This window comes from Vipera berus (assembly GCF_964194415.1).
Source record: "Vipera berus genome assembly, chromosome: 5".
Classification (NCBI taxonomy): Eukaryota; Metazoa; Chordata; class Lepidosauria; order Squamata; family Viperidae; genus Vipera; species Vipera berus.
The window spans coordinates 2731181-2754910 of NC_138207.1; the positions used below are offsets into that span (position 1 = coordinate 2731181).

The 23730-nt window shown below is 48.5% G+C and overlaps 1 protein-coding gene across 1 annotated transcript in view; it reads left to right on the forward strand.

The window, feature by feature from the left end:
• Positions 1-23730, forward strand: part of MASP1 (MBL associated serine protease 1) — a gene marked incomplete at both ends in the record, with an annotated part of 80733 nt that overhangs the window by 35295 nt on the left and 21708 nt on the right. Inside the window, 6 exons of the mRNA XM_081329959.1 lie at positions 4378-4555; positions 7988-8119; positions 8906-9102; positions 10591-10738; positions 12764-12882; positions 14562-14640. Of these exons, the coding sequence (XP_081186085.1) occupies positions 4378-4555; positions 7988-8119; positions 8906-9102; positions 10591-10738; positions 12764-12882; positions 14562-14640 (853 nt within the window). The remainder of the gene's footprint in view (positions 1-4377; positions 4556-7987; positions 8120-8905; positions 9103-10590; positions 10739-12763; positions 12883-14561; positions 14641-23730) is intronic.

Sequence of the window (23730 nt, forward strand, 5' to 3'; positions counted from 1 at the left end):
AAAGGAAAGGAAAGGAAATAGAGAAAGGAAAGGAAAGGAAATAGAGAAAGGAAAGGAAAGGAAAGGAAAGGAAAGGAAATAGAGAAAGGAAAGGAAAGGAAAGAAGGAAAGGAAAGGAAAGGAAAGGAAAGGAAAGGAAAGGAAAGGAAAGGAAAGGAAAGGAAATAGAGAAAGAAGGAAAGGAAAGGAAAGGAAATAGAGGAAAGGAAAGGAAAGGAAAAATAGAGGAAAGGAAAGGAAAGGAAATAGAGAAAGGAAAGGAAAGGAAAGGAAAGGAAAGGAAAGGAAAGGAAAGGAAAGGAAATAGAGAAAGGAAAGGAAAGGAAAGGACGGTTCCAATTTCCTTTGCAGCCGTTCTAAGTACAAATAGCAAAATTATCTTTTACTCAGTGATAAAAATGCATTTCGCCTGGGCTTTGGTTTGAAAAATGCAGACCACTTTGCGGAATCTTCCGACTGGCGCCATGACTTCACGCATTGGCAACTGAGGCCATCACACCCTGGTGGCAAAACGCTTTGTGTGAGGGGGGCCGCGGGGGGGGGTTAATTTATATCGGGGCAGGGTGGGGTGGGTTGCCTTGGAAGCCCACCGGCTTGGCCTAGCTCCAAACGGGATGGTTAGCTGGTCCCTTCTTCCAGGAAAAATAAAAAGCTGGTCTCCGGCGTGACCGCAGGTTGTCAACCAGGATGCCTCTTGGGCTGACCAGGGTAGGAACTGTCCTTCCAGGAAGGATTGATTAATTATCCTGGTTTGTTCTGGGGTTTTGGAGAAGCTGCCAAAAACTGGGGAGAGAAAATTACGTGTGAAGGAATGGAAGCCAAGATGAATGTAGATCAGTGTTTCTCAACTTGGGTGACCTGAAGATGGTTTGTTCAGCTGGTTTATTTTTTCCTTTACTCTTTCTTTCTTTCTTTTCTTCCTTCCTTCTTTCCTTCCTTTTTTACTTCCTTCCTTCCCTCCTTTCTTTCTTTCTTTCTTTCCTTCCTTCTCTTTCCTTCCTTCCTTCCTTCTCTTCATCGCTCCCTCCATCCCTCCTTGCGTTCCTCCCTCCCTCCTTTCTCTCTCTCTCTCTTTCTTTCCTTCCTTCCTTTTTTCCTTCCTTCTCTTTCCTTCCTTCCTTCTCTTTATCACTCCCTCCATCCCTCCTTGTGTTCCTCCCTCCTTTCTCTCTCTTTCTTTCTTTCCTTCCTTCTTTTTTCTTCCTTCTCTTTATCACTTCCTCCATCCCTCCTTGCGTTCCTCCCTCCCTCCTTTTTCTCTTTCTTTCTTTCCTTCTTTTTTCCTTCCTTCTTTTTTCCTTCCTTCCTTCCCTTTATCACTCCCTCCATCCCTCCTTGCATTCCACCCTCCCTCTCTCTCTTTTTTCCTTCCGTCCTTCCTTCTCTTTTCTTCCTTCTCTTCATCACTCCCTCCATCCCTCCTTGCATTCCTCCTTCCTTCCTTCCTTCCTTCCTTCCTTCCTTCCTTTCTTTCTTTCTGTCTTTCTCTCTCTCTCTCTCTCTCTCTCTCTCTCTCTGTCTCTCTCTCTCTCTCTCTCTCTTTCTGATTTAGATCCTATATTTTTCCTTCCACTCCTGCTTTCATGCACACGTCCGCTTGAACGAAGCTTCCTCATTGCATCCAAATCCTGTCCAACCTTCCAGTTGTAGCTGGGACTGGGAGAAATGTAATTTTCCCAGTAGCCCCCCCCCCAAAAAAAAACCACGTTGAGGGAAAAGTATTCTCTCCTTAGCGTTTGATTTCCCCACGCATGCTTCCTGAAAGGAAGTGGCAGTGCCCTGCTTCAGGATCTGATTAGTATTATTGGGATGAAGTGGAAGATGGAGTTGGGGGTCCACGATGTTCCTCCATGCAGGAATCTCTCCCAGAGCCCTTCGGATGTTTTATTCATTGACAACAGATGGATGAGAAACTAAAAACTGGGTAAAAATTAATAGCAAAAGGGCATCCCAGGACTCAGGGACGCTGCGACCGTCGTAAATGTGAGCCAGTTGCCCAAGGGTCTGAATTTTGATCACAAGACCCGGGAGGGGGGGATGCTGCCAACGGTCGTAAGTATGAAAAACGGTCACAAGTCCCCTTTTTCAATGCCGTTGCAGCTTCCAAGGGGCACTGAATGAATGGTTGTGTGAAGCAAGAGAGGCGAGGAGGCTTCTAATCAGTATAAAGATTTATCGGAATTTTACGCTCTCCACAAGGATCTGAGCCGCTGGTAATCTTTGACGTATCGCCACAATTCAACCGAAAGGTCCCGTTGCTAAGTGAGACATTCGTTAAGTGAGTTTTGCCCCATTTTAAGACCTGGCTTGCCACGTTTGTGAAGTGAACCACTTCGGTTGTTAAGGGACTCACACAGTTCTTAAGTCAATCCACCTCCCTCACTGACTTGGCTTGTCGGAAGGTCGCAAAAGGGGATCCCGGGACGGCTGCAACTGTCATAAACATGAGTCAGTTGCCTAGCGTCTTAAGCCTGCAAAGGGTTGAATAAAATAGAATACAGCTGGAAGGGGACCTTGGAGGTCATCTAGTCCAACCCCTTGCTCAGGGAGGAAACCCTATACCATTTCGGACAAATGGCTGTCCAGTCTCTTCTTAAAAACTTCCAGTGTTGGAGCATTCACTGCTTCTGGAGGAAGGTTGTTCCACTGGTTAATTGTTCCAACTGTCAGGAAGTTTCTCCTTAGTTCCAGGTTGCTTCTCTCCTTGACTAGTTTCTACCTGTCACTTATTGTCCTGCCTTCGGGGGCTTTGGAGAATAGCTTGACTCCCACTTCTTTGGGGCAGTCCCTGAGAGATTGGAAGGCTGCTATCATGTCTCCCCTAGTCGTCCTTTTTATTAGACTAGAGTCACAAGTCACTTCTTAACAGTGAGGACAATTAGCCAGTGGAACAGCTTGCCACCAGAAATCATAGGTGCTCCATCACTGGAGGTTTTTAAGAACAGACTAAACAGTCACTTGTCTTAAATGTTATAGTTTGAGCAGGGGGCTGGACTAGAAGACCTACAAGGTCCCTTTCAGCTCTATTCTATTCTATTCTATTCTATTCTATTCTATTCTATTCTATTCTATTCTATTCTATTCTATTCTATTCTATTCATATTTTTCAACGCCGTTGTAACTTCAAACAGTTGCTTTTTATTAGACTAGAGTCACGTCACTTCTTAACAGTAAGGACAATTAACCAGTGGAACAGCTTGCCACCAGAAATCATAGGTCCTGAAATGGTATAGCTTGAGCAGGGGGCTGGACTAGAAGACCTCCAAGGTCCCTTTCAGCTCTATTCTATGCTATGCTATGCTGTGCTGTGCTATGCTATGCTATGCTATGCTATGCTATGCTATGCTATGCTATGCTATGCTGTGCTATGCTATTCATATTTTTCAACGCCGTTGTAACTTCAAACAGTTGCTAGATTTATGGATGTAATTTGAGGACTGCTTGTACAACAGTCACCCCCGTGGCACACAGAGCCACTAAAGCTGGAAGGCAATAGGTAAAATTTCCAAAAACACTCCAATTGCACCCACACGGAACTACTCGTTGTTAGAAGTGTTGGGAAAAGTCTCGAGTGCACAAACCTGAATTGAGGAATTAATAATAATAAAGTTGGAAGTGACAACGGATGGAAACGGATCAAGGAGAGAAGCAATCTCGGAGTCCTAGTGGACAATCCCTTAAATAGGAGCCAGCCATGTGCTGCAGCTGCCAAAAAAACCAACACAATCCTAGGCTGCATCAACAGAGGGATAGAATCAAGATCACGTGAAGTACTAATACCACTTTACAATGCCTTGGTAAGGCCACACCTGGAATACTGCGTCCAGTTTTCGTCACCACTGTGTAAAAAAGATGTCGAGACTCTAGAAAGGGTACAGAGAAGAGCAACAAAGAGGATCAGGGGACTGGAGGCTAAAACATATGAAGAACGGTTACAGGAATTGGGTATGTGTAGTTTAATGAAGAGAAGGACTAGGGGTGACATGATAGCAGCCATCCAACATCTCAGGGGCTGCCCCAAAGAAGAGGGAGTCAAGCCATTCTCCAAAGCGCCTGAAGGCAGGACAAGAAGCAACGGATGGAAACTCATCAAGGAGAGAAGCAACTCATAACTAAGGAGAAACTTCCTGATAGTTAGAACAATTAACCAGTGGAACTCCTTGCCTCCAGAAGCTGTGAATGCTCCAACACTGGAAGTTTTTAAGAAGAGACTGGACAGCCCTTTGTCTGAAATGGTATAAGGTTCTCCTGCCTGAGCAGTGGGTTGGACTAGATGACCTCCAAGGTCCCTTCCAGCTCTACTCTATTCTCTCCTCCTCTTACATCTATGTTTAAGTTTGTAGAGATATATTTTTTTGTCCTTTGGATGTCCAACAGGTCGAGTCTGAGGACCAGGTCTTGGCGACTTTCTGCGGGAAGGAGGATCGAGATCCAGAACAGACCCCTGGACAAGAGCCGATCACGTCTCCGGGGTCACACATGAGCCTCACTTTCCGATCGGACTTCTCCAACGAGGAACGCTTCACGGGCTTTGACGCCCATTACGCCGCTGTGGGTGAGTCTGGATGTCTTGGTTAGTAGTTTGTTGGCCCGTCTGGACTGGCTACAGGCCAACATTGGAAGTCAGAAGGAGGAGAAAGTCACCTCAGTGCGAGGAAAGAGCGGAACTCACACCCAGGTAGTCCCCAGGTTATGACCGTAGTGGAGTCTAACCATTATTTATTTATTTATTGGACCGTATTTTAAAAAAATGCCATCTTTCTTACTTAGTAGTTTATAGGTAACCCAAGACGGTGAACATACATAATATTCCTTCCTCCGATGCTCCACACAACAACCACCCTGTGAGGTGGGGTGAGCTGAGAGAGAGGGACTGGCCCAGACTCACCCAGCCGGCTTTCATGCCTAAGGCGGGACTAGAACTCACCGTCTCCTGGGGATTGGCCCAGAGTCACCCAGCCGGTTTTCATACCTAAGGCGGGACTAGAACTCACCGTCTCCTGGTGATTGGCCCAGACTCACCCAGCCGGCTTTCATACCTAAGGCGGGACTAGAACTCACCGTCTCCTGGGGATTGGCCCAGAGTCACCCAGCCGGTTTTCATACCTAAGGCGGGACTAGAACTCACCGTCTCCTGGGGATTGGCCCAGAGTCACCCAGCCAGCTTTCATGCCTAAGGCGGGACTAGAACTCACTGTCTCCTGGGGATTGGCCCAGAGTCACCTAGATGGCTTTTCATGCCTAAGTCGGAACTAGAACTCACCGTCTCCTTTGGATTGGCCCAAAGTCACCCAGCTGGCTTTCGTGCCTAAGGCGGGACTAGAACTCACCATCTCCTGGAGATTGGCCCAAAGTCACCCAGCCGGCTTTCATGCCTAAGGCGGGACTAGAACTCACCGTCTCCTGGTGATTGGCTCAAAGTCACCCAGCTGGCTTTCATGCCTAAGGAGGGACTAGAACTCACCGTCTCCTGGTGATTGGCCCAGAGTCACCCAGCCAGCTTTCATGCCTAAGGCGGGACTAGAACTCACTGTCTCCTGGGGATTGGCCCAGAGTCACCTAGATGGCTTTTCATGCCTAAGTCGGAACTAGAACTCACCGTCTCCTTTGGATTGGCCCAAAGTCACCCAGCTGGCTTTCGTGCCTAAGGCGGGACTAGAACTCACCGTCTCCTGGTGATTGACCCAAAGTCACCCAGCCAGCTTTTATATCTCCTTAGGCACGGAAGCCGGCTGGGTTACTTTTGTCCAATTGCTAGGAGACTGTGAGTTCTAGTTACTTTTCCTAACTGGCTACTTTGAGGTCACCATCTCCTGGCAATTGGCCCAAAGTCACCCAGTCTGGCTTTCATGCCTGAGGCGGGACTAGAACTCACCGCGTCTCGTGATTGATCCAAAAGTTACTCAGCCAGCTTTTATGCCCTAAGGCAAGACTAGAAGTCACCGTCTCCTGGTGATTGGTTCAAATTCTCCCACCTGGCTTTCCTGCCTAAGGAGGAACTCGAACTCCCGTCTCTTGGCTTCTGGGCCAGCACCTTGACCACTACTAAGGCGCTGGCTCTCTTTATCTTAATCGATTGGAGCGATCTTAAGAAGACCCAAGCACCATTTCTCTACTTAGCCAAAATGAATACCTATCGGTGAGTTTGCTTTTTCCTTGAAGACGTTTCGCTTCTCCTCCCAGAAGCTTCTTCTGCTCTGACTGGATGGTGGGGAAGGGAAAGATTTTTACTCCTTGCAGACCGCTGGTCCTTTGCCTTCTTTTAGAGAGTCGTTGAGGCCACTTGGAGGTTTTACCTGTCTGTTGGGGATGAGTTTTGTGTTGTCTGAGAATCTCCAACTGAAGCCCAAACGCTTCCTGTTGGTCTGCATTGTTTTCTGGAAATCCCTCTGCAAGGAGTATAAATCCTTCCACTCCGCCCCCCCCCCCACCATCCACTCAGAGCTGAGGAAGCTTCTTGAGTGAGAAGCGAAACATCTTCAAAGAAAAAACAAGAAAGTCCTAGGAAAAAAAAGACCCCTTTGGGACAAACCCTGACCTGGATGACTTGAGAATCTGAAAGAAATTTATAGAATACAGCCGGAAGGGCCCTTGGAGGCCTTCTAGTCCAGCCCCCTCTTCAAGCAGGAGAGCCTATAAGACTTTTCCAGTCAAATGGCTGTCCAGTCTCTTCTTGGGGAAAAAACCTCCCGCGTTGGGGCGCCCGCAACTTCTGGAGACAAGTCGTTCCACTGATTAATTGTTCTAACTCTCAGAAAATAAATAAAAAGAGAGCTTCCACCTTGGAAAAGTTCTTGGTGAGTGGCGAGCTGTGATTTGCGACCCAGGCTGGGCGGCAAGAATCAGGAGCTGAGAAAATACAGCAGAAGTGGGTGAGAGGGTGTGTGTGTGTGTGTGTGTGTGTGTGTGTGTGTGTGTGTGCGCGCGCGCACACGCGTTTGTGTGCGAAGTGCTATGTACACAACCCAATTTGGTTTATAAAGCTCGGTGGAAATGTACAGAGCGTCGATCAACAAAACACAAATCGCAGCTCGCCCTGAACGGTGCATGTTTTTCCTCCCTATAATAGTTTTTAATTCAGTTTTAATAGAATACAGCTGGAAGGGACCTTGGAGGTCTTCTAGTCCAGCCCCCCCTGGGCGCTATCTAACAAAATGAAATTCAGTGGTGAAAAAAGTAAGGTTCTACATTTAGGCAAGAAAAACCAAATGGACAGGTACAGGTTAGGTGGTACCTGGCTCAACAGTAGCAACTATGAGAGGGATGTAGGTGTCCTAGTGGGTAATCGCTTCAATATGAGCCAGCCGTGTGCTGCAGCTGCCAAAATAACCAACACAGTTCTAGGCTGCATTAACAGAGGGATAGAATCAAGATCACATGAAGTACTAATACCACTTTACAAGGCCTTGGTAAGGCCACACTTGGAATACTGCGTCCAGTTTTGTTCACCACGGTGCAAAAAAGATGTTGAGACTCTAGAAAGAGTACAGAGAAGAGCAACAAAGATGATCAGGGGACTGGAGGCTAAAACATATAGGGAACGGCTTCTGGAATTGGGTATGTGTAGTTTAACGAAGAGAAGGGTGAGGGGTGACATGATAGCAGATTTTCAATATCTCAGGGGCTGCCCCCAAAGAAGAGGGAGTCAAGCTGTTCTCCAAAGCGCCTGAAGGCAGGAGGAAAAGCAACGGATGGAAACTCATCAAGGAGAGAAGCAACCTAGAACTAAGGAGAAACTTCCTAACAGTTAGAACAATTAACCAGTGGAACTACCTGCCTCCAGAAGTGATGAGTGCTCCAACACTGGAAGGTTTTAAGAAGAGACTGGACAACTATTTGTCTGAAATGCTAGAGGGTTTCCTGCCTGAGCAGGGGGTTGGACTAAATGAGCTCCAAGGTCCCTTCCAACTTATTATTAACCTGCACCATCTCAGACGGGTGTGAGACAGGGGTGGTTGATTGACACGATTTTGCTGTCCCATCACAGATATCGATGAATGCTCGGAGAGCAGCGATGAAGAACTGGCTTGTGACCATCACTGCCACAACTACATCGGGGGCTATTACTGTTCGTGCCGTTTTGGGTACATTCTCCATTCGGACAACCGGACGTGCAAAGGTCAGTACCCTCCTGACCCCTTCAACCTGGTTTGCGATGGTTCCTCCTCCGGCTTTGGGCCTCGGGGCCAATCCGCCACCCTTTTCCCATCACCCCAAAAGGGCAGGCACGATCAGGGTCCGTGGGGGTCTCCGGGAGGCAAATAACAAACTCCAAAACTCGGTCAGGATTAAACTGGGATCGGTTTTCGGCTGGGGCACCCAGCCTGAGACTTTTAGGTTTCGGCCGAGACTGGGTTGAAATGTGGAAGGCAGATTCCAAAGTACTACAGGTAGTGCTTGAGTTACAAAAGTTCGCTTAGTGACCGGGTTTCCACACTTACGACCGCTGCAGCATCCCTGATCAAAATTCGGTTGCTTGGCAAATTAGTTCGTATTTATGACGGTCGCAGCGACGTGATCCCCTTTTGCAACCTTCTGACAAGCAAAGCCAATGGGGGGGAAAGCCGGATTCACTTTACAGCTGTCTTACTGATTTAACAGCTGCAGTGATTCACTTAACAACGGCGGCAAGGAAGGACGTGAGACTGGGCAAAACTTCACTCCATTTGCTTAGCAACAAAACTTTGGGGCTCAGTCATAAGTCAGGGACCATTGCAGCAACATCCGTAGTAAATCAAGAGTCTGATTCTTGCAGAACAACAGGCCTGGAAGGGACCTTGGAGGTCTTCTAGTCCAACCCCCTGCCATAAATTTGGACTACCGATCTATTCATACCGTCAGTCCAAAACTAAGCAGGTTAATCTGATCTTCCTCTGACCCAGCACTGTGTCTGTATCTCTTGCAGTGGAGTGCAGCAACAACCTCTTCACTCAGAGGAGTGGGGTGGTCCACAGCCCCGATTTCCCCAACTCATATCCTAAAAGCTCCGACTGCGTGTACCGCATTGAGCTGGAAGAAGGATTTTTCATTGCCCTCCAGTTTGATGAGAGTTTCGACATTGAAGATCACCCGGAGGTCTCCTGCCCCTACGATTACATCAAGGTCAGCATTTTTAATCCCTCTAACCCAGGGGTAGGCAACCTCAGCTCTTTTATGACTCATGGACTTCAACTCCCAGAATTCCTGAGTCAGCATAGCTGACTCAGGAATTCTGGGAGTTGAAGTCCATGAGTCATAAAAGAGCCGAGGTTGCCTACCCCTGCTCTAACCCATAACTGCAGGAAAGGAGAAAGAGCTGTTGCATTATGGGGTCCTGGGTGCCCCCCGAGCTTGGTGGTTTCCTTGCAGACATTTCAGGACCCCACTAGGGAACGTCATCAGTGCTAGAAGGGAGGAGGAGGAGGAGGAGGAGGAGGAGGAGGAGGAGGAGGAGGAGGAGGAGGAGACTGTGGGGCCCTTGGTTGTTTCCTTGCAGACGTTTCAGGACCCCACTAGGGAATGTCATCAGTGCTAGAAGGGAGGAGGAGTTATATTGTATATAAACCGAGACCAAATCCCCTCTTCCTTCTAACATTGATGATGTTCCCTAGTTGGGTCATGAAATGTCTGCAAGAAAACAACCCAGCTCAGAGAGTATCAAGGACCCCACAGTCCTCCTCCTTCTCCTCCTCCTCCTCCCCCCTTCTAGCACTGATGTTGCTACCTAGTTGGGTCATGAAATGTCTGCAAAAAAACCACCAAGCTCAGAGAGCACCAAGGACCCCATAATTCTCCTCCTCCTCCTCCTCCTCCTCCTCCTCCTCCTCCTCCTCCCCGCAAACCCCTCTCCCTTCTAGCACTGATGATGTTACCTATTTGGGCCATGAAATGTATCCAAGAAAACAAGACAGCTCAGACAGCACCAACATGTGAGAAATGGTCATATGTCACTTTTTTTTCCAGTGCTGTTGTAACTTTGAACGGTCACTGACCAAGTGGTTGTTATTCAAGAATATCGATAATTGTCCTGACTGTCAGGAAATTCCTCCTTTGTTCCAGGTTGCTTCTCTCCTTGATGGGTTTCCATCCATCCGTTGCTTCTTGTCCTGCCTTCGGGTGCTTTGGAGAATAGCTTGACTGCCTCTTCTTTGGGGCAGCCCCTGAGATACTGGAAGACTGCTATCCTGTTCCCCGCCTGGTCATTCTCTTCATTGAACTAGACATACCCAATTCCTGCACCCACAACTTCTGGAGGCAGGTTGTTCCACCGGTTAATTGTTCTAACTGTCAGGAAGTTTCTCCTTAGTTCTAGGTTGCTTCTCTCCTTGATTGGTTTCCATCCGTTGCTTCCTGTCCTGCCTTCAGGGGCTTTGGAGAAGAGCTTGACTGCCTCTTCTTTGGGGTAGCCCCTGAGAGATTGAAACGCTGCTATCATGTCCCTCTTTGTCCTTCTCTTCATTAAACTAGACATCCCCAATTCCAGCCACCATTCCTTATATGTTTTATTCTCCAGCCCCCTGATCATCTTTGCTGCTCTCCTCTGCACTCTGCACACTCTCTGGGGACCTCACCTGGCCTTGTTCCATAAACCTTGGCTTTGTCACTTGACAGATCAAAGCTGGATCAAAAGAACTTGGGCCCTTTTGCGGAGAAAGGTCTCCAGGACGGATTGAAACTCGGAGCAACCAAGTTCAAATCCTCTTCCACAGCGATAATTCAGGAGAGAATGGAGGGTGGAAATTAACATACACGACGACAGGTAACATATAGCCATGGAGTCTAAAAGTTAGAAGGTAACTTTCAGGTCATCTAGCCCAACTTCTTCCAACTTCAGCAACTTTAAGAGGAGTAGACCAACGCCCGGAATTCCTCGGCTGGCCAAACAGTTGCCAATAATGTTTATTTTATTTAAACTGCCTTTATTATTTTTATAAAGAACTCAAGGTATTTTTCTCCCAAAGACAAACCTGTGAGGTAGGTTGAGCTGAAAGAGAATGACTAGAACTCACCGTCTCCTGGTGATTGGCCCAAAGTCACCCAGCTGGCTTTCATGTCTAAGGCGGGACTAGAACTCACCGTCTCCTGGTGATTGGCCCAAAGACACCAAGATGGCTTTCATGCCTAAGGCAGGACTAGAACTCACCGTCTCCTGGTGATTGGCCCAAAGTCACCCAACCAGCTTTTGTATCTTAAGGCAGGACTAGAACTCACCGTCTCCTGGTGATTGGCCAAAGTGACCCAGCTGGCTTTCATGTCTAAGGCGGGACTAGAACTCACCGTCTCCTGGTGATTGGCCCAAAAACACCAAGATGGCTTTCATGCCTAAGGCAGGACTAGAACTCACCGTCTCCTGGTGATTGGCCCAAAGTCACCCAACCAGCTTTTGTATCTTAAGGCAGGACTAGAACTCACCGTCTCCTGGTGATTGGCCAAAGTGACCCAGCTGGCTTTCATGTCTAAGGCGGGACTAGAACTCACATCTCCTGGTGATTGGCCCGAAATCACCCAGCTGGCATTCATGCCTAAGGCGGGACTAGAACTCACATCTCCTGGTGATTGGCCCGAAATCACCCAGCCGGCTTTCATGCCTAAGGCGGGACTAGAACTCACATCTCCTGGTGATTGGCCCAAAGTCACCCAACCAGCTTTTGTATCTTAAGGCAGGACTAGAACTCACCGTCTCCTGGTGATTGGCCAAAGTGACCCAGCTGGCTTTCATGTCTAAGGCGGGACTAGAACTCACCGTCTCCTGGTGATTGGCCCAAAAACACCAAGATGGCTTTCATGCCTAAGGCAGGACTAGAACTCACCATCTCCCGGTGATTGGCCCAAAGTCACCCAGCCAGCTTTTGTATCTTAAGGCAGGACTAGAACTCACCGTCTCCCGGTGATTGGCCCAAAGTCACCCAGATGGCTTTCATGCCTAAGGCGGGACTAGACCTCACATCTCCTGGTGATTGGTCCAAAGTCACCCAGCCGACTTTCATGCCTAAGGCGGGACTAGAACTCACTGTTTCCTGGGGATTGGCTCAAAGTCACCCAGCCAGCTTTTGTATCTAAGGCGGGACTAGAACTCACCGTCTCCTGGTGATTGGCCCAAAGCCACCCAGCCGGCTTTCATGCCTAAGGCGGGACTAGAACTCACATCTCCTGGTGATTGGCCCAAAGCCACCCAGCCGGCTTTCATGGCTAAGGCGGGACTAGAACTCACATCTCCTGGTGATTGGCCCAAAACCACCCAGCCGGCTTTCATGCCTAAGGCGGGACTAGAACTCACCGTCTCCTGGTGATTGGCCCAAAGTCACCTAGCCGCCTTTCACGGCTAAGATGGGACTCAAACTTCTCTTCTGCTTTCTCACATGGTATCTTAACCACTAGACTAGACCGGACTCTCTCTCTTGCTCATTAGTACCTTCTTTTGATAATATCGCCCTCTTCCTTTTTAACCATCTTTCCGCCCAGTGTATACACGTTTTCCTTTGTGGAGGAAAGTCTCTTGCAAAATTTGGAAAGCTGCCCCTTCCAGCTTCTATGTTGCTTTCCGAATGAAAAAAATGCTGTAAATTCAGAGCAGGCAAGAGACAAGCCAGGAAACGCACAGGTCGGGAAAAAAAAAAACAAGCCACAATGCTATGAAAATTGCATTTTTCAAAATTAGCATCATACACCCAAGCTGGATTTGGGGCTGCAAAAGAAACCTCCGAGAACCCGCATAACTCTGGAGTTGTTTAATCCACGACTGTATTTTTTTTTCTTTTTCCCTCTCGACTCATCTTAAACCCAGGGGATCCGTGTCCACTTCTGGATCCTCCCATCCATGGGAAACTGGAACCATCGCAAGCCACCTACACCTTCAAGGACCAAGTCGTGATCAGTTGCAATCCGGGATACAACGTCGTGAAGGTAGGTAGGGCCCCGGCAGAGAAATCAAGAAAAACAGAGTTTACTCAAGTTCGGTCATAACAGGTCGCACTGCCTGCCGTACTGTTGAGCCTCCTTCGGCAGGAGCAGTCTATCTCCATGCTGAAGCTAACCTTGCACAGTCTCTAAAAAGAGGCAAACTTTCCTTCTGTGTCTAAATCACACTTGACCGTATAAACTATTCAAGTCCATTCAATTCATGCTCCCACGATGCATCTTAATTTATTGGTTGGCAAGCTGGTTTTGATAGTCCCCCCCGCCCCTGGTCCCCGTGTCACCGAGCAACGAACCAAATTTAAAAATAAAATAACAGTATTAAGACTTAGAAGGATAGGATAGGATAGGATAGGATAGGATAGGATAGGATAGGATAGGATAGGATAGGATAGGATAGGATAGGATAGGATAGGATAGGATAGGATAGGATAGGATAGCTTGCTGGCTGAGGAATTCTGGGAGCTGAAGTCCGCAAGTCTTAAAGTTGTTGTTGTTGTTGTTGTTGTTGTTATTATTATTATTATTATTATTATTATTATTATTATTATTATTATTATTATTAATTTAATTTGTATACCGCCCTTCTCCCGAAGGACTCAGGGCAGTGAACAGGGCAATACATAATAAAAACAAGATACAAAAATTAAAAATTATTAAAAAGTAATTAAACAGCAATGCCCGTAATAAATTAGTACAGATTAAAAGTTAAGACCAATTTATAAAACCCAACCCCATCCCATCAGGCCAGGCCAGCTTGTTCAAAAAGGTGGGTTTTAAGATCGCGCCGGAAGGAGCGGAGATCAGGCGCCAAGGTTGCAGACCCCTGTCCTAGTGGCTTCATGTGTGGGTTAATCAGTCCATGGCCAGTTAAACCTGGTTAGTTTTTAGCCTCTCTGGTGTTTTGGAAAAGTCAAGTTTTTAGTCAGCTCATGAGTTAGCTGAAAGTTCAGTTTGTTGAATTCAGGGCGACACAAAAACCAAGAAAACGTGGTTAACATTCATTAACCAAGTTAACATTCATTAACCGAGGTCAGCAGTTTGCACCAGAAGAACCAGCGGTTTCCCAACGGCAAGAAATTATGCGTACAAGAGGCCAGCCCAGCACAGGGGGTCCTCGACTTACAGCCAGAATATTGTTCCCGATTTTTCCATTCCTAAGCAAGGCAGTTGTGGAGTCAGCTTTGCCCCACTTTACGACCTTTCTCCTTGCAGTCGTTAAGGTGAATCCCTGCAGTCACTAAGCGAGTAAGACAGTAGCTAAGTGAATCACTGCAGGGGTTAAGTTAGGAACACAGTCGTCACCGTGACTTGGCTATTCAAAAGGTCGCAAAAAGGGAATCGCGTGACACACACACGCGCACACACACACCGGGACACCGCAACCGTCGTAAGTACGGGCCAGTTGCCCAGCGTCCAAATTTTGATCACATGACCACAGAGAGGCCGTAGCGGTCATAAGTGTGAGACACGGTCCCGGGTCCCTTTTTTCCCAGTGCCGTTGTAACTTCAGACGGTCATTAAACGGGTGCTTGTAAGTTGAGGGCGACCCATGGGGGGAAAAAAACAACAACCATGAATTCAGGGAAATAAATTGTCCGGCTGGTCACCAGCCCTGAAAATGAATTTCTTTTTATTCTTCGAATTTCTTTTTATTCTTCTTGAAGGACGGTGTGGAGAGCGAGACCTTCCAGATGGAGTGCATGAAGGACGGTGTGTGGAGCAGCCGGGTGCCGCTTTGCAAAAGTAAGAGGATGGTGTGGGTGGTCCTCAACGACAGGGGGTGGGGAGGGTCCGACGGGGCCTGAGGGCCACTTGACAAGCCCACCCATGTGGTCTAGGAGGATTGGCCCCAAAGGGCATGGAGCAAATCTCCTTCAGCTGGGAATAATGATAATGATAATAAGAGTTGGAAAGGGACCTTGGAGGTCTTCTAGTCCAACCCCCTACTCAGGCGGGAAACCCTGGAACAACAATAACAACAGTGAACCGTCACTAAATGAACAGTCGTAAGTCGAGGACTTGCCTGCATCACCCCTTTAGAGTTTGGGCACCCCTGTGGTTTACGGTAAGTCCCAAACTTTCGGCCCTCCAAGACCGGAAGGAAAAAAAAGGCCCTCTCTAGAGAGAGGGTTATTAAGTGAGTTTTGCCCCGTTCTACGACCGTCCTTGCCACGCTTAAAACCCAGTCCGACCGTCGTCTGCTTCTCATCCCTCCGAACCTACGGCCCAAACTGCAGGCTCGATTTACCGTCGTAAGTCGGGGACGGCCTCTCTCTTGCCGCCTGCGCGGGTGAGAATCCCTCCAGGCCAGGGGTCTCCCAACCTGGCCCCTTGGGCGACTTGTGGACTTCAACTCCCAAGCTGGCTGAGGGATTCTGGGAGTTGAAGTCCACGAGTCACCCCAGGGGCCAGGTTGGGAGACAGCCCCCCCCCCTTGCTCCAGGCCAACACAGGTGCGCCTGCAAAGTCCCACGAGAGACGCAGCGGCGCCCTTTCGCACAAAGCGAAGCCAGGCGGGGATGGGAAAATCCGAGGTTTGGGTGGGGGGTGGGGGGGTGGGGGTGTTCTTCCAGTAATTCTGGTCCGAAGCCCCGGCAGCAACCTGCAAGGGCGCCTTCCGTGCACGCTGAAACTTAACCCGGGAATCTCCGCTGGGCGGCTGTGGCGGGGTGCATGGTGCATGCTCTGACTGGCTCTCTCTCTCTTTCTCTCTTGCTGCCCTCCCTCACTTCCTTCCTCTCTTCCTCCCTCCTTCTCTGCCTCCTTCCCTCTCTCTCTCCCTCCCTCCTCCCTCCCTTCCTTCTTTCTTCCCTCCTTCCCTTCCTCTTTTGCTTCTTTCTTTCTTTCCCTCCCCTCTTTCCCTGGGCCCCTTCCTCTCGGTCCATCCTTCCTTCCTTTCTCCCTCCCCCTCCCTCCCTTCCTTTCTCCCTTCCTTTTTCCTCCTCCTTCCCTCCCTCCTTCTTTCTCCCTCCCTCCCTCTTTTCCATCCTTCCTCCTTTCCTCCCTTCCTCTCCTTCCCTCCCTCCCTTTATCCCATCCTTCCTTCCTCCTTCCTTCCTTTCTTTTCCTCCCTCCCTTCCTCCCTTTATCCCATCCTTCCTTCCTTCCTTCCTTCCCTCCTTCCTTCTTTCCTTCCTTCCTTCTTCCTTCCTTCCTTCTTTCCTTCCTTCCCTCCCTCCCTTTATCCCTTCCTTCCTTCCCTCCTTCCTTCCTTCCTTTCTTCTTTCCTCTCCTCCCTTCCTCCCTTTATCCCATCCTTCCTTCCTTCCTTCCTTCCTTCCCTCCTTCCTTCCTTTCCTTCCTTCTTTCCTCCCCTCCCTTCCTCCTTTATCCCATCCTTCCTTCCCTCCTTCCCTTCCTCCCTCTCTTCTTTCCTCCCTCCCTCCCTCCCTTTATCCCATCCTTCCTTCTTTCCTTCCCTCCTTCCTTCCCTTCTTTCCTTCCTTTCTTCTTTCCTCCCTCCCTCTCTTTATCCCATCCTTCTTCCTCCCTCCCTTTACCCCTTCCTTCCTTCCCTCCTTCCTTCCTTTCTTTTCCTCCCCTCCCTTCCTCCCTTTATCCCATCCTTCCTTCCCTCCTTCCTTCCCTCCTTCCTTCTTTCCTTCTTTCCTTCTTTCCTCCCCTCCCTTCCTCCCTTTATCCCATCCTTCCTTCCCTCCTTCCTTCCCTCCTTCCTTCTTTCCCTCCCTCCCTCCCTTTATCCCATCCTTCCTTCCCTCCTTCCTTCCCTCCTTCCTTCTTTCCCTCCCTCCCTCCCTTTATCCCATCCTTCCTTCCCTCCTTCCTTCCTTTCTCCCTCCCCCTCCCTCCCTTCCTTTCTCCCTTCCTTTTTTCCTCCTCCTTCCCTCCCTCCTTCCTTTCTCCCTCCCTCCCTCTTTTCCATCCTTCCTCCTTTCCTCCCTTCCTCTCCTTCCCTCCCTCCCTTTATCCCTTCCTTCCTTCCCTCCTTCCTTCCTTTCTTTTCCTCCCCTCCCTTCCTCCCTTTATCCCATCCTTCCTTCCCTCCTTCCTTCCCTCCTTCCTTCTTTCCTTCCTTTCTTCTTTCCTCTCCTCCCTTCCTCCCTTTATCCCATCCTTCCTTCCTTCCTTCCTTCCTTCTTTCCTCCCCTCCCTCCCTCCCTTTATCCCATCCTTCCTTCTTTCCTTCCCTCCTTCCTTCCTTCCTTTCTTCTTTCCTCCCCTCCCTCTCTTTATCCCCTCCTTCCTCCCCTCCCTCCCTTTACCCCTCCCTCCCTTCCTTCCTTGCACCCATCTTTCCCCTTTTGCCTTTGCCACAGTGGCCGAAACCCCGCCAACAGAGAACTGGATCTCGATAAGCAAGGACTCGGATCCCTCGGCAGCCTAACCCAGATCCCAGCACAGGAAGGAGCCTAAGAAGGAAGACGGGCTCCAAGCCCCTCAGCCTCCCCGCGGGGGGGGAAGGGGGGGAATATTATATTTACAACGGGGGGAGGGGGGTCACATGCCCCCTCCCCTCACGATTTCCATAGCTGGCTCTTCCAGCTGCCGTATTCAGAAGGTGCTAGTTAATACCTTTCCCTCCCCACCTACCAAGCTCCTGACTCCAGGATTCCTAAGAGAAAAATCGGCTGATGGCCTTTCTGGACATAGCATGCAACACCAAATCCTTCTCCTGGCCAGGAATTCCTCCCTCGGATCCCGGCCACGGCTCCGCTTCCGTTGCCTCCTTTGCTAACACTCCTTCCTTGTAACCCTGGAATGAAAACGGGCTTTGCAAGAACGGGACTAACCGTCTTTTCTTGGTGGTGGGAATGGCCGAAAACACCCCCCCTTTTTCCCCCCCCCCGCCAACTCAGATCCTATTAATCTTTCTCTCGTTCTTCTTGCCCTGCTGATGGGGCAGGGAGGGGGGGCCTTTTCTGAACCTGCATGCTCGCCACAACTTCAGGACCCGAGCAATCTAGAAGCCTGGGAGAACAACGGCCCTGCAGAGTTGGAAACGGGGAGCCCGGATTCGCCCGGAAAAGGATTTCTGATTTTATTTTATTTTTTTAAATTTACTTATTTATTTCTTATGTGGCTTCCAAATCCTAGGAGCATCCAGGAGGGATTTTAAAAAAAAAAGTCAAAATGGTAGCTGCCACCATCCAATTGAAGCCCTGCCTTGCCCCCCCCCCCTCGGTCCCCTCCCACCCACCCCTGGCATGGGGCTGGATAGTGAGACGGGCAGCGTATGAATTTAATAAAATAAATAAATAATTTTTTAAAAAATACGCAACAGGCACACACCTGCGCAGAGGCCCGTATGCAGCTAAGCCCGGGCGAGATTCAAACTCTCCAAAATGGTGGGCATGGGGTCATCACACACACACACACTTCTCCACTCTTCCTTAGTCAAAAAAATAAGGGGAGGGGAGGGGAGGGGAGAGGAAAGGAAAGGAATAAAAGGGAAGGAAAGGAAAGGAAAGGAAAGGAAAGGAAAGGAAAGGAAGGGAAGGGAAGGGAAGGGAAGGGAAGGGAAGGGAAGGGAAGGGAAGGGAAGGGAAGGGAAGGGAAGGGAAGGGAAGGGAAGGGAAGGGAAGGGAAGGGAAGGGAAGGGAAGGAATAAAAGGAAAGGAAAGGAATAAAAGGGAAGGGAGAGGAGAGGAGAGGAGAGGAAAGGAAAGGGGGGAAAGGAAAGGAAAGGAGGAGGAGGAGGAGGTGAAAAGAGGGAGGGAGGGAGGAACGAAGGAAGGAGAGGAGGAGGATGCGGAGAAAGAGATGGAGGGAGGAAGGAAAGAAAGAAGGGAGGGGAGAAGGAAGGAAGGAAGGGAAGGAAGGAAGGAAGGAAGGAAGGAAGGAAGGAAAACAAATCAGCTAACCAATCAGTTTTGCTGGCTGGGGAATTCTGGGAATTGAAGTCCACCCATCTTTAAGTCCACAAGCTTGAGAAACCCTGCCTTAACGTAGGCCGTGCAAGCGGACTTCAAGAGACCCAGGTCAAGACTTACAGGTGTGTTCACACCACATGTTGTGTGGGGTGCCGTAGCGCTAATCCTGATCGGAGTTGCGCGAATGCCTGGCGGGGGGGATCGCAAGCGCTGTGCCTATGCGTAGTTTCTCTCAACGCAGCCTATTCCGTTAGTCGATGACGGATTGTGTGAGCCTGGTAAAGTGGGTTTAGTATGTGGTGTGAACACATCAGCAAAAAACAGGCAGGTGAGACCAGAAAGGGCACCAAACAGCTTCTTAGGGTGCCCTCCACCCCACAACATTATGGGATGTTGCAGAGCGGGGGTGGGCAATTACAGGTAGTCCTCAACATAGGACCACAACTGAGCCCACCATTTTCTGTCGCTAAGCAAGACATTCGTTCAGTGGGCTTTGCTCCATTTTTTGACCGTTGTTAAGTGAATCACTCCAGTTAGTAACATGGTTGTTAAGTGAGTCTGGATTCCCCATGGACTTTCCTTGCCAGAAGGTTGCAAAAGGGGATCACGTCACACACACACACACACACCCCAAGACTCTGCAACCGTCATAAATACAAGTCAGTGGCCAAGCGTCTGAATTTTGATCATGTGACCCCGGGGATGCTGGAAGAGTCGTAAGTATGAAAAACGGTCGTAGCTCGCTTGTTTAAGTGCCGTTGTAAGTTCAAACAGTCACTAAATAAATGGTTGTAAGCCGAGGACTACCTGTATATTTTCCCAAGTGGGCACGTGGGAAAGTGGGACTCTCATGCAGGGGACAAACCAATAGGGGAAGGGGTAACCCGCAGACCATAATATGTCCAGATCTCATCTATAGCCAAGAATTCACTTTTGATGCTAGTTACCAAGAATACATGATAGCCACAGAAGATGATTTGAAGAAGCTTTGAGTCACACAGGTAGGAATAGAATAGAATAGAATAGAATAGAATAGAATAGAATAGAATAGAATAGAATAGAATAGAATAGAATAGAATAGAATAGAATAGAATAGAATAGAATAGAATAGATATTGGATAGAGAAGAGAAGAGAAGAGAAGAGAAGAGAAGAGAAGAGAAGAGAAGAGAAGAGAAGAGAAGAGAAGAGAAGAGAAGAGAAGAGAAGAGAAGAGAAGAGAGAAAAAGAATACAATAGAATAAAATATTGGATCTAAAATAGAATAGAATGTATATTGGATCTAGAACAGAATAGAATAGAACAGAGAAAAGGAATAGAATAGAATAGATATGGGATCTAGAATAAAAGAGAATAGATATGGGATCTAGAATAGAATAGAAAGTACCGGTATATTGGATATAGAATAGAATAGGATAGGATAGGATAGGATAGGATAGGATAGGATAGGATAGGATAGGATAGGATAGGATAGGATAGGATAGGATAGGATAGGATAGAACATAGAATTGAATAGAATAGAACAGAGAAAAGGAATAGAATAGAATATATATTGGATCTAGAACAGAATAGAATGGAATGGAATAGAATAGAATAGAATAGAATAGAGTAGAGTAGAGTAGAGTAGAGTAGAGTAGAGTAGAGTAGAGTAGAGTAGAGTAGAGTAGAGTAGAGTAGAGTAGAATAGAATAGAATAGAATAGAATAGAATAGAATAGAATAGAATAGAATAGAATAGAATAGAATAGAATAGAATAGAACAGAACAGAATAGAACAGAATAGAACAGAATAGAATAGAATAGAATAGAAGAATATCTATGGAATATCAGGGCTAGAAGGGAGAGGGGCTTTGTGGAGAGGAGGAGGAGGAGGAGGAGGGAGGACTTGATCTCCTTGGTGCTCTCTGAGCTTGGTGGTTTTCTTGTAGGCATTTCATTACCCAGCTAGGTAGCAACATGAATGCTAGAAGGGAGAGAGAGGAGGAAGGACTGTGGGGTCCTTCGTGGTCTCTGAGCTGGGTTCTTTTCTTGCAGACGTTTCATGGCCCAACTAGGTAACATCATCAGTGCTACAAAGGTTGAATGCTAACCCCTTTCTCTTCTACACTGATGATGTTCCCTAGTTGGGTAATGAAACGTCTGCAGGAAAACAACCCGGCTCAGAAAGCACCAAGGATTCCTCATTTCTCTTCCTCCTCCTCCTCCCTCCCTCCCTCCCTCCTCCTCTCCTCCTCCTCTTCAACCCCCAATCCTTGTAGCACTGATGACGTTACCTAGTTTGGCTTATGAAACGTCTCCAAGAAAAGAGCCAAGCTGAGAGGGCACCAAGAACCCCACAGTCCTTCTCCTTCTCCTCCTCCCCTTTTCCTTCTCCACTCCACAAACCCCCCTCTGTCCTGTCACTGATGATGTAACACAGTTGGGCAACGAAATGTCTGCAGGATAACAACCAAGCTCAGAGCGCACTCTTCGTTTCAACCCTGAGCGATTAATATTCTTTATTAGTAAGTGGTTTCAAAGGGCCATCTGGTTCGTGGGCTACGAGAAGCCCTGGCTGGATCAGAAGACTTAAACCCATAGTTTTCTCCTACTACACGTGTGTGGGGTGTGCATCACAACCCATCTGTCTCTTTGGCAGTGTGATTCATGCAAAACTGTGGAGGTGTTTTTTGATTGTGGAGATCATCCCGGAACAATCTCATCCAACCATCCAGAAATGGGAGCCATCTCAGCTCTCCCTGGAGAATCTCCTGCTACTCACTGTTGTAGGTGGCTTCTGGGGGCGTGAGATGCTTGCGTTTCACCTTGACCACCTCCATCAACAAACAGGTTCAGGAGATGTGTGGAAAAGCTGGAGAATGGAATGGAATGGAATAGAGTAGAGTAGAGAGTAGAGTAGAACAGAATAGAAAAGAAAAGGGAAAAACATGGAATGGAATGAAACGGAATGGAATGGAATAGTATAGAAAGGAGAACATGGAATGGGATGGAATAAAGTAGAGTAGAAAGAAAACCAAGATCATGGCATCCGGCCCTCTCAATTCCTGGCAAATAGATGGGGAAGAAATGGAGGCAGGGACAGATTTTATTTTCCTGGGCTCCAAGATCACTGCAGATGGGGACTGCAGCCAAGAAATTAAAAGACGCCTGCTCCTGGGGAGGAAAGCCATGGCAAATCTAGACAGCACACTAAAAAGCAGAGACATCACCCTGCCAACAAAAGTGCGTATAGTCAAGGCTGTGGTCTTCCCAGTTGCAATGTATGGCTGTGAAAGTTGGACCATAAGAAAGGCTGAGCGCCAAAGAATTGAAGCCTCTGAACTCTGGTGGTGGAGAAGTCTCCTGCGAGTCCCTTGGACTGCAAGGCGATCCAACCGGTCAGTCCTAGAGGAGATCAACCCTGACTGCTCTTTAGGCGGCCAGATCCTGAAGCTCAAACTCAAATCCTTTGGCCAGCTAATGAGAAGGAAGGACTCGCTGGAGAAGAGCCTCATGCTGGGAAAGGTTGAGGGCAAGAGAAGAAGGGGATGACAGAGAAGGAGGTGGCTGGATGGAGTCACTGAAGCAGTAGGCGTGAGCTTAAATGGACTCCAGAAGATGGTGGAGGACAGGAAGGCCTGGAGGAACGTCGTCCATGTGGTCGCGATGGGTCGGACACGACTTCGCCAGTAGCAACAACAGAGAGTAGAGTAGTACAGAACAGAACAACAGAACAGAATGGAATGGAATAGAATAGAATAGAATATGAAATAATAGAATAGAATGGAATGGAATGGAATGGAATGGAATAGAATAGAATAGAATAGAATAGAATAGAATAGAATAGAATAGAATAGAATAGAATAGAATAGAATAGAATAGAATAGAATAGAATAGAATAGAATAGAATAGAATAGAATAGAATAGAATAGAATAGAACAGAACAGAATAGAATAGAGCTGAAAGGGACCTTGGAGGTCTTCTAGTCCAACCCCCCGCTCAAGCAGGAGAACCTACACCATCTCAGACAAGTGACTGTCCAGTCTCTTCTTCAAAACCTCCAGTGATGGAGCGTCCACGATTTCTGGTGGCAAGGTGTTCCACTGGTTAATTGTCCTCACTGTTAGGAAGTTTATAAGGTAGTCGACTTACAACCATTTGTTAGTGACTGAAGTTCCAACCGCCAGGGGTAAAAAGGTGACTTCTGACCATTTTTCACACTTACAACCGTTGCGGCATCCCTCACAGTCACGCGAATCAAAATTCACACGCCTGGCAACGGACTCATATTTATGACGGTCTCAGCATCCTGGGGTCGCACGATCCCCTTTTGTGACCTTCTGACAAGCAAAGTCAGTGGGGGAAGCCGGATTCAGTTAACAATTGTGTGACTGACTTAACAATTTCCTTAACAACGGTGGGAAGAAAGATTGTAAAACGCAGCCAAATTAACCTAGCAACAGAAAGTTTAGGCTCAGTCGTGGGCCTAAATCCAGGACTACCTGTATGCTAATTCCCGGCAGGGGAATTCTGGGAGTTGAAGTTCATGGATGTTAAATTTGCCAAGCCTGAGAAACATGGATTAAGGTATCCAGTGGCGTAGCGTGGGGGGTGCAGGGGGGGCCGGCCGCACCGGGCGCAACATCTGGGGGGGGCGCGCTCGCACTGAGCTGCTCAGGGAGCCCCAAGGGCTGCACAGAGTCGGCTTGGCTCCGCTCTCGAGCTGCTCTTTCTTGCAAAGCGAAACGAGTCCGGCAGGTGAGATGGGCGGCCACATAAACTGAATAAAATAAATAGAAGCGGCCAACTCTCCGCCCAGGCTCAGGCCAACCGCAAGCGCCCCGCAGGCGCCCCGGCAGGCTTGGCCGAGCGAAGACGGACCCGCCGGCCGGCTGGCCTAGCTTCGTGCGCATGCCTGGCTTTATTTAGCGGGGCTCACGTGCGAGCTTGAATGCAGCGGCTCTTGCAGGTCGGAGCCCCGCCCAGCCGCCCTCGAGAGGGACCCGGAAGCATCCCGCATGCGCGC